The sequence below is a fragment of the Epinephelus moara genome, chromosome 16 (assembly GCF_006386435.1).
Source record: "Epinephelus moara isolate mb chromosome 16, YSFRI_EMoa_1.0, whole genome shotgun sequence".
Classification (NCBI taxonomy): domain Eukaryota; kingdom Metazoa; phylum Chordata; class Actinopteri; order Perciformes; family Serranidae; genus Epinephelus; species Epinephelus moara.
In genome coordinates this window covers 45,975,351-45,986,858 of record NC_065521.1, presented here as the reverse complement: position 1 = coordinate 45,986,858, position 11,508 = coordinate 45,975,351, and the positions used below count along the sequence as shown (strand labels likewise).

The window sequence follows — 11,508 nt, the reverse complement described above, 5'->3', positions numbered from 1 at the left end:
GCAAAATATATTAAACCCGGTGTTAATACAGCAGAACTGGAGAGAAGGGTGAAAAATAAATAGAGGTGGGCATGGCTCAAGTAGGGCGCAAAATTATAGACGGAGAACGATTGACAAATTTTTCACTTTAAGCCCTAACACTGTCATTTTTGTGTAGGAATTAAGCTACAATACATGACATATGTTGTTTTAATTAATAAATACAGTGTGAATAAAGATTATATAACTATATAAAAATAACTGCAGTCTTTGTTAATTGATAGCCGCTTAAATTAAACAATTTTTATAGGGCAAGTAAAAACTGACTTCGGGCAAGTAGATCTCTGACCAACTTGCCCGACCGGGCAAGTGAAAAAAAACCTTAGCGTTGAACCCTGGACTGGGCAAAGATGTCGGCTGAAAGAAAGAAAAACCTTGACCTTTATCGGTCAATGTGTCAAAAACAGTCATCAGTAAGTCACGTGTTATGAACAGGCAGAGGTGCAACTGTCAAAAGCCCTTTCACACTATGGGGTGTCCTTTAAGTCCTTTCTTTCTGTCTCCTTTGCATTTTTACACAGAACCAAACAATGGCAGCATCATCCTGCTCCAGTGTGTGATTTTAGACGTCATGCTGACATCGTGGAACCGTAAGGAGCTCCTGGACCTCATTGTTTGAGTTAGATGCTAACTGCTAACAGCTGCTGTTCTTCTGCTTCTTTGAGTTAGCTGCTAACTGCTAGCAGCTGCTGTTCTTCTTCTTTGAGTTAGCTGCTAACTGCTAACAGCTGCTTTTACAAAATCTCTCACAGTGGTTTGCCCGCATCTTCAAAACGTCAACCCATTGTGCCCATGGTCTCATCCTGCCAGCTGTCCCGTCTATACACCATTTCAGCTCTGTTGCCACCTCCTGTGGCAACTTAAAGGTGAGACAACTCTGTCCTCTCATTCTGCCATTGTATCTTATCTACAGGACAGCAATACATCATAGCCTAACTGTGCGATATTCTCACTGTAAGCATGCAGTGTAAAATGGGCTAAATACTGACATAATCCTCCCGCTGGGGACTGAGGACACATTTTGGTAAATAATTATCATTATAAAAATAAGGAACATTTTTGTATGACACTTTATAAACACTGAACAAACACTTTAACAAAAGGCAACAGCTCACAACAGGATATAAAGCATCTCTGATGCTGTGAAATGACACCTGTAGTACTGTACTGGGCTTCTCAAGGTGCAGTCTCAAACAATATCCTGAACACTTAGTTGTTTCAAACAGTTAACAGAGCAGAACAGAATACTGACAGAGGAAAAAGAACCAAACCACTTTCTCCATCAGAGAAGAAGAGTGTGGTTTTGTGACCACATCCTGTTCCACTGTGGTTTCTCTGCTTCCTGACAGCCATCTGTCAGTCAATCAAATCTCAACAACAGGCAGAAGACACTGAGGATACTACCAATACTGTTGATATTACTGTAATACTACCAATACTACTGTAATATTACCGTAATACTGCTGTTATACTGCTCACAGCACTGACACAACTCAGATCATCGACACACATCACATCAGAAACATGTCACATCTCACAAACACTATTCAACACTCACATCAGAGTGCGTCAGTGTTGCCATGACAACGTGTGAATATTACATCACTAACTTCAACCTGTCTCCATGATAACAGTCAGCATCACGTCTGTAAGGAGAGCACAGGTTGAGTCCCTCACCAGTTCACTTCACTACTAATCTTTTTATTGATCACTCTGAGAAATATTAACAGAGTCCTCATGTGGTAAATTATATCTTATTACATTTTTTCCTCTTTTCGTGAGTACAGCAGCAACAACATGATCAGACATCAGTGTGGAAAACATTCAGGCAGCAGCTTCTCATGTTCAGCGGTGCTGACGTCACTGTCACCGGTTAAAATCACAGAAGTCATATCAGCTGATCACTAATGAATGTAACTCAGTCAGAGGATGACAGAACAGATGAAACTTGTCTGTGTGTCTGTCCTGAATCTAAGATTGTTTATAGCACACAGTCATGTCCAGAGTCCAGCCCGGGGAAGGGGGGTGTGCGTCATATCCTTCACAACAATACACCGGTATAATTTTTAATATGATATTAAAAGTTTATGTTGTGATACTCGCAGTATTTCACCTTGTCGACATATTGACATCATTAGACATCATTTATATATACAGATCCCAGGGGACATTTGTTTAAATGTGTAATTAGTGCTAGATTTTATTTGGTTGAACTATTAATATTGTGACAGAATCTGAATTACTGTTCAGATTTACTGTTGTTGTTCACAAACTAAAGAAATGAGAGATCATTTTCTTTAGTTTTTACTGAAGATTTGAAGCAAACTGTGAAACTACATCACTGAGTTTGTTTCAAATCTATGTTCTTAAATTAATCATAAAGTATTGTTTTACTAATTTGTCAATTGTCAATAATATTGCTATCACAAAATACCCTGAAATATCCTGATGTCATTTCAGGACCATATCATCCATCCCTACCCAGGGCCCAGTTGTGGCCCCCAGACTGAGTTTAAACGGCCCTCAGCTTGTCTTTCAGAATATCCTATATGATTAACACAATAATGGTTAATAAAGCAAGATCATTGAGAGTTTTTTTCCGTTCACCTCAGGACGGCAGGACAATCATACAACTTGTAGAAATGCACCAAGTAGGAACTACGCAGGCAGAACTGACATGTTTTCATAGCGATGGATGGTAAACAAACAAACAAACAATTACTTAACACCAGATATTTCCTGCTGTCGCTTTCTGGAGAGGTGTCAAATTAAAAAACTTTTCACTCACATATGAAACAGTTGCATCTGTGTCATAATGTGATTTTTCTAAAATAACCCGTATGATGCGAGCAGCAGCAGCAGCCCCCTGGTATTTTCAGGTTACCATTCAAACAGTTTGGACACCCCTGAGGTATCAGAAGCATCGCTCTGTAACACCACAAGTAACTGTTTCTGTTGTTCCAACAACATCAACGAAGAGAGACACCTCCTCTCTGACTGATCTTTTCATGTCAGTTTCCAGACGTAACATTGTCCAGTTAAACTTTCATTCACATCTGATCAAGTTTTTAAGATGATCAACTTTATATTTTGGAATCAGGACCTCTAGTATTTAGGAAGTAGCTCTTGAAAAATCAGGTGTGTCATATCAGATGTATCATTGATTTCAATCTGTCAGAAATGTCCTGATACATAATCAACATTCAGGTAAATATAAGGTCAGACTCATTATCAGCAGATAATCAATATTAAAGGACTCAGATCAGGGACGCAAATACTTGAATAAACATCCCTAATAGACAGGCTGAAACAGCCCAGACACACCAGACCGACTTCAGAGAACTAGCGGTGACAAAGGCCCCCTGCTGTGTTGCCCGACGTTGCCATGTCTCAGTCAAAGAGTTGCACATCACATAAACTACAGCTGACAGCCAACCAGCATGTAGGTTCTGCACCTGCGTGAGAGGAAATACCAGCAGACCCTGTCATTGTCATCATTCAAAAAGGGAAACAGGAAGACAGAAGACGTGATGCTAGTTAGCCAGTTAGCACATGAACAACACAATCAGAGCATATTTACTGTGCGCCAGTGAACAATAACACAAACCATCAAGAGTTTCTGCTGAAGAGAGAAATAATCTGACCATATGAAACAAGTCTGTTTTGGTCTCCCTCCGCCTGGACTTTAGCTCTTTGTTTACTTTCCTCACTTCCTGTTTCTCTTCTCATGCGCTGAACTGAACTCATTTCATTCACTCCAACGGGTTGTGCTGTCACTGACTCAACATGCTCAATGGGGGGCCAACGGTGCAGGACACACCACACCGACTACTGTAACAGACGCTTGGTGTGTCAGGGCCTTCAGACACATCCACAGTAAGTCAGCTAAATAAAAAAAACAACATTGTTATTCCTGTTTTTCGTCGTCCACTCTTGTGTTTTAGTGTATTGACGGTAAGAAAAAACAATGATGGAATTCTGGTCGTATCTGTATGTCAATAAAGTTTAAAAACAACTTCCTGTCACCTCTAACTTCTCTGCGATCAATCATCAGCTGATCACAGTCACACAACACAACTTTCGGATCAGAACATACTGATCTGTGGCTTCATTTTAGGCAGAAATTAAACAATTAATCAATTAGTGGTCTGACAAAAAATGAATCTTCGACTACTTTACTAACCATCACTGAAGGGGATGTGTCTTCAGGTGATAAACTGATCATATTTGGGTTTCAGACCGTTTGCCAGACTAAATGATATAAAGAGATAAAACTGTGACGGATGTCTTACACTGTCTTCTGAACACGAACTGACATCAGTGATGTGTTAGTGACAGTTTTACACAAATGTTTACTGTGACATAAAATATATATTTTTTTGCTGTTGTTCTGAGGAAAGGTGATGATCTACTTTAAAGGCGCTGTATGTAAGAATGTGGCCAAAACGGTTACTGCACTCAAATTCAAAATACTGCCGCGAGTCGTGTCCGCCCCCCCTCCCCTACAGATTCGAGGTTGCTGGACAGCAACACGCTGGAGACTGATTTGTTTGCCCACGGGCAGCTGCCGTGGCAGGGCCACGTCGCCGCGTCCTTGGTCTGCGGTTTTCCAGCGGACCGTTCGAGCAAGTCCGGCTTCTCTGCTGCTAACGCTGCTGCCGGGATACAGCGGAGGAGGAGCCGGCTGCTAATGCTATGTACTGGGACACTGCTAATGCTGCTTTCCGTGCTGCTGTAGCTCAGTCGTAACTGTAACTGATGCTGAGACTCTACTGACTGCGTGACTGGTAGACGGCGGTGGGTGGCGCAACAGGCCAAAACACAAATTCAAAACATAAACATGATTTGCAGACTGCAAAAATTTTTTTTAGATGCAAATATTCTGGCTGTACTATTGTTGTCGGTGAGATCAGTATGTTATATAAACATTATTCCTTAGTCTCTGTGACATATTAGGAGGATTTTATGACTATTTGCTTTAGATTTCTTACATATAGCTCCTTTAAATGTTGAAAAAATAAAACAATTTTCAAGGCCTGGCGTAGACAAGGATAAAATATAATTTAATCTTAATGCATAATATGTTTAAGATCAAAAGACTGTTAGTTATACTTTTCTGATTTTAATATCATTGGATTGTTTTGTCTCTAAGTGTCAAATCTGTTGTTATGTCTTTTATGTTTTGTGCGGACCCAAGGAAGAGTAGCTAATGTTATCCATCAGCTGATATGGATCCTTTAAAATCACGTCCCTGACGGCAAAAAAAAAAAAGTCATCTAATGTGAGAAGCATGAAAAAAAAATTTTTTTTAAACAAAGATGTTACAATTAATTTGAGATTTTAAAAGACAAGGTCAGAGAAAAAGATTCATAAAATCCTGATCCCCATTTTTAAGACCTTAGAAAGATTGATTTAAGACATTTTAACACCAATTAAGGCTTTTTTTTAGATTACTGAATTCAATGTTTTCAAGACTTTTTAGAAGCTGCAGGGACTTTAATAAAATAAGAATCATTAATCTAATCATAAAGAGAGTTTACTTCTGATGTCTGTCATGCTCTCACCGTCTCTTCCCTTGGCTACAGCTGGTTCAGGTGAGGACAGAGACTTTTACAACCTGAAGACACACCTGTCGAAACATTCTCTACTGGACGAGCTCTCAGGCTGCATGTTTCTACACGCTGCCAGAAAACAAACCAGCTCCAACTTGGCATTCAGGATAATACCTGCTCCAACCACACGCACACAAAACACTGTACTTCTATACTTGTGAGGGCACTCATTTACATAGTGCATTCCCCAGGCCTTCACCTTGACCATCACAACCAGGGCTTTTTGTCCACCTGCCACTGTGGCTGATAGACTCCAAAATCCATCAGCCACTCAGAAGAAGACCACTGTTTTTTGGGCTGGTGACTGAAGAAAATCTGGCAGCCACTTGCATGTTTTACCAGCATTTAGCTGGTGGTTGGTGCTAACTTCCAAACCTGATCACAACTAAATGTCTTACCCGAACACTGACCTAAAGCTGAACCTAAACACCAAGTCTGAACCCTAAACAGGCCTCTGAGGGTCTGTCTGAGGTGAGGACCGGCCAAAATGTCCTCACTCTGAAGGTATAAACTCAAACTAGTTCTCACAGTCACACACACACTGAGCTGCAGGCTGCTGCAGGCCTCAGCAGCTTCCACACACCTGTTGCAACGCTGCTGCTGCTGCTGCTGCTTCCCTCCAAACTGCACAGAAACACACGCAGGGCTGCAACACACACACGCGCGCGCGCAGCTGCAGCATGTAAACACGGCGTGCAGCAGCTCCATCAGCAGCATCTCTCACCGTTTATCAGCGGGTTTGAATCCATCTTGAGCGAAATGTGTCCTGTGTTGTGTCTCTGTGTCCCTGCAGGCTCAGATCTGCTCCATGCTGCTGTGTGCTTGTTGTTGTGTTGTGTTGTGTCTCTGTGTCTCCGTCTGTCTGTCTGTCTGTCTGTCCGTCCGTCTATTGGGGGGGTGGGTGGAGGGTGGGGAGGATGTCGGAGCAGTTTACAGCTGTCAGAGCCGGGCTGAGGAGGCTGAGGAGGAGGCGACGTGCAGCAGCTTCTCCCTCGACCTGCTGGCGTTATGTAACCGCTCCGAGCCGCTGCCGCTGCCGCTGCCGCTGCCGCTGCCAGGCTCCAGAGCCTCCATGCTAACTACACACGGCACGGAGAAATTAAAAGTTCAGCTCAACCCGAAAATCACCGTCCAATAACACACCGACATAAAACAGATTTATGTTTCAGACAGCACTGACAGGCGCCTTCACAGCCTTTAGCCGCATATAACTTGGTGCTAATTAATATGCTATTGCTAATTAATGTCCATTAACATAAAGTAGAAGTTAAGTATCTCTGTGGATAACGTTACAGTGGATGTTTCTCTCCGCTACACCCCTGCTGTCACAGCCTGGATGTGTTGACAACACTGGTGGGAGCTAAGTAGCTAACTAGCTGGCTAACTAGCAATGCTAACACTGGAAGGCTAACACCTTTGTTTTGGCGGCAAATTAGCGATGTTTTAATGTTCTCAGGTGTTTCCGGAGGAGCCGATTAATCGACTGATTTTTGACAAAGTTTCTCCAAGTTCAGGCTTTTCTGGGGGCTGAAGCTGTTAGCCTAGCGTGCTAATCGCCTAGCCTAGCCTAGCCTAGCCTGCTGCTGTGACAGCCCCCCACCGCCTTCCTCCTCTCGTCAGCACCCAAACAGCGCTGCTCACTGCGGGCTGGAGTTCACCGTGAGCCGCCCAGAGGCCTCCGACACGGAGGAAAAGTAGTTTGTAGAATCCGCCCGGTTGTTTGTTCGTAGTTTAGCAGAGCGAGGTGTCCGTGTGTCGGGACTAAATACATCACTTCGGTGTGTTTTCCCAGTTAGTTCCTGTTTGGACGGACGCCTCCTCACTACTTTACACCAGTCAGGCTACCCGCCATTCACACTGTCACACTTCCGATGATAGATTTCAAAATAAAACGTATCTCCAGAGCGAAGTTCATTGTTGACCTTGGGAAAGAGGACAAAGTTTGCTCAGTTGAAGTGGTGGGGAGAAACTTTAGTGGAAACTAAACTACCATGGAGATTAAACTGCTGAATGAAAACAGAATGATAAAGTTAGATAGAGTGTGTGAGATCTACTGAGGGACTGTTCTTTACTTATCAGAGGACAGGGGGTGTGACCCTTGTTGGGTTGTTTACCCTCCCTGAGGTTACAAATATTTCTCCCTGAGCCTTCCTGATTATCATTATATTGCAGAGAATGCAGACATCTCTACGGCCGATATCTCCAACACTCTGTAACTCAAAACTATCTGATAAACAGCTCTACAGGTGGGAGGGAAAATATGTGTTTTTGATTTGGGTGAACAGTCCCTTTAATGTAGGGTTCACTGCATGGAGAAGTGCTGCAAAGTGTGTACATTTTCCATGGAGTCCTACCCATAGACGTATATATGTCTATGGTCCTACCCACCTGCTTTTGGCGCCCATGTTCAGCTGTTCACACAAACAAACAAGCCACGAGCGACTCTGGGAATAAAACACACTGACAATGTAAACAACATAAAGTTTATATTAAATATGATACAAACGATCTGTCAGTGATGGTAAATGATGGAATACGTGTCCACATATTAGTTAGTTAGTTAGTTAGTTAGTTAGTTAGTTAGTAGATTTTTAAAAATAATCTTTCAATGTTTGAAAGTTCAAAGTTGAAGATGAAATCCTGGAGTTGAAAAAGTCTCAGTTTTTCACTCTTGTCGTGTAAACAGTTTATTTTTGGACAAATTCTAAATGAGACGTAGAACAAAGTGATTTGGATGAAATATCACTTTGTTCTAAGATCAGATTTGTGTTTTGTGTTTTTTCTGATGGAAGCATTTTCTTGACATGATGCATCCAAGGACCGTTGGAAATGTGAAAATCCAATGATAATTTCTGTTTTTACAGTTTCTGGCTGATAAATGGTGTCACTGGCTGTTTTAAAGGACAACATGCTGTCCAAACATGTTGTCTTTACAATTCTGTGGTAAAATAAATACAAAATACAACTGTTTAAATGTGTCTGCCCCGCCCATAAGCAACAATTAAAAAATGACATGCCCCCCCCCCCCAATAAATAATGAACAGTCCCTTACTTACTTTTTCTCATTTTTATGCTTGCACTTTGGCGATTGCTGCAACTGGAAGCATTATGTTATCAAGTTGTCTGTCTGTCTGTCTGTCTGTCTGTCTGTCCCATGTACGCAGAAATCCAACGATAACTTCTGTTTTCAGTTTCCGGCTGTGATGAAAGTTGTGATTTATAATAGCCAAAAGCCCAGAAGCCAAAAAACAAACAAACAAGTCCCTCCCCAGTGGTTAAAAATGATTTAACATGCCTCCCCCTTCTTGCACCACCCCTTGTAACGAACAGTCCCTTAGTTCATCTACTCAGCTACCTTTCTCAAGTGTTTATTTCCTACTTCCTCTCTTCTGTATCTCACAGGTTAATATTGTACTTTTTACATTTGTCTGACAGTTTTAGATTCTTTTCAGATCCAGCAGAGAAAGAAACTCCAGATGTTTGTGATGAACTGAAGGATGTTTCTCTGTGTGTTCAGAGACCACCGGAAAGAACAGCTGCTTCATCACAACTGAGCAGGTGACCTGTCTGTGCCGAATGTAAAACAGTTTAGATGAACTTTATTAAGATAAAAAGCTCCTACACATGTTTCTGCTGTTTTTTGTACAACGTACATTTAAGCAAATATCTGGTTTAAAAAAGTTTCCCGAGAAAGTTTGCGCTTTTATTTTTGAAGGTCAAACGTCGTGTTCTTTCTGAGTTCCGGTATTTTTTCAACAGGTGAAGCTTGACGCAGCGCTCGCTCGTGTTTCTGCAGCTGCGGTTGTGGTGACGTCAGCACGATGTGACGCCTCTTCTTCTTCTGCTCATCATCGAACCGACAACCAGCTGCCGAGGAGCCGCCGAGCAACACGTGTTTCAGAATTAAAGCTGCCTGGTAGTAACTTGGTGTCAGCCAGGATCATGATCAGGATCATTGTGAATCTTGCTGACACCAGACCATGTGAGGTGAAAACATTTACACGTAAATTAAAGGTACAGTTGAAGTGTTTTATATATTTTCAGAATACTCAGTGTTGTACAGAGTTTAGGTGGCGGGTCAGATTCCCCAGGTGCGTCATGACGTCAGTATTTCTAAAATATACAAATATGAGGAAAGCAGTTGTCCGTACGTAAGTTTAATTTATTTATAATTTATATTTAATATATAACAAATATATTTGATATAAACGTAATAAAGAACTGATTTATTTGACACAGAGCAAATCTATTTTCCTCCTTCAACGGTTCGTAACATCACTGTGCTGCTTCTTAACTTCTTAAACTGACGGAGCTTCAAAGTTAGAAATTCTTTCTGCTCGTTAAACCACGACGAGACAAACTGGTGAAAACATGGAGGATGCTTCACACACAGAAGATCTATACAATCAGCACAGTTTCAAGATTAGAGTCACCAATTCAGTATCTGACCAAATGTCTCCCCTTCTGTTCCTGAGATATGACGTTAAAACATGATGATGTCACAGTCAAGCTGACCTTTGACCTTTTGACCTTCATTATTTTATCCTGTTAGACATTTGTGTCAAGTTTGGTCAGAATTAGTGAATGAATGTTTTGTGAGGTCGCAGTGACCTTTGACCACAAAATTCTAATCAGTGTATTCTTCAGTCCATGTGGACGTTTGTGCCAAATTTGAAGAAACTCTATTGAGGCGTTCTTGAGATATCACACTCACAAAAATGGGATGGGCAGATGTATGTACACACGCAGGGAGTCGAGGCTGTCACCGGCGCAGAGGAGGGGCATACAAATTAAAGTGACTGTGTTTCGTATATATTTTACCACAAATTAGCAATTTTCTTTTCTTTTAAACTTCTGGTGATTTGTTTTTTCTTTAAACCTTTTTGGTGATATTTAAAGAAACCAGGTTTGGAAGGCAGGTTGTTTTCTTTGACATTTTTTGGCAATATTTTCATATATGTAACAATTTTTGTTTGTTTGCTTGTTTAGATAAATAACTTTTTTTGTCGTTTTAATAATTTGGCAATTTTTGTTTTTAATTTTTGGAATTTTTTTTCTTATTTTACTGTAGATTTTTTAACAAGGACACAGGCCGACATGTTTTCTATCTAATAACTCGTTTATGGTGGAGGGAGGGTCAAAAGAACAGTCCCTGAGCCGATCTCACACATGTTGTCAAACTTTATGACTCTGTTGAGTTTGTTAAGCAGTTTGATCTCTGTGGTGTTTTAGGGTTTTAGTTTTTGTTCATCAGCGCCCTGATGGCTGCTGCCGAGGAGCCTCTGAGCAGGGCACCACCCATCAGCTGCTGCAGGTGGAGTGATGATCACTTCCTGCTGTAAACTGTGTCAGCAGTGAAATCAGCTGCAGTCGTTCAGTCAGCGTCACGTTTTCCTCCATCTGAGCACCAAACAGGAGGCGTTTCTCTGTGTGTGTGTGTGTGTGTGTGTGTGTGTGTGTGTGTGTGTGTGTGTGTGTCTATTTCAAGAGTCATCTCTCGGCTTCTTCACGCCACTGCCTCTATTTAGCATCCAGTTTCCATGGCAACAGGCTCCGTCCGTGTTATTGACGGAGCAGCTCTGAGAGCAGCTGAGCTCAATGGTTTTATTACTACTGAACTCTGCAGCATCTTATTGTTTATAGTGTTTTGTTTTCTTTGTGTGTGTGTGTGTGTGAATCAGATTGATCTGTTCCTGTTTCATCTTGAATGTCACATTTTTGTTTAATCGAGATCAAGATGTGTAAAACTGGGGCGAAAAGAGAATATCTATGTTTGATACTGAAATATATGAAGAAGGGGGCAGGATTTGATTAGGGACTGTTCTTTATTTATCGGGGGGGGGGGGGGGGGGGGGGG

The 11,508-nt window shown here is 41.6% G+C and overlaps 1 protein-coding gene across 2 annotated transcripts in view; it reads right to left on the bottom strand.

Annotated features, from left to right (window-relative positions):
- The window catches only part of elk1 (ETS transcription factor ELK1), a 34,720-nt gene extending 27,227 nt beyond the window's left edge, over nucleotides 1-7,493 (bottom strand). For both annotated transcript variants that reach the window (XM_050064463.1, XM_050064462.1), the window contains exon 1: nucleotides 6,376-7,493. In XM_050064463.1, the coding sequence (XP_049920420.1) occupies nucleotides 6,376-6,400 (25 nt within the window). In that variant the 5' untranslated portion in view covers nucleotides 6,401-7,493. The remainder of the gene's footprint in view (nucleotides 1-6,375) is intronic.
- Between the last annotated feature and the right edge of the window lie 4,015 nt (nucleotides 7,494-11,508).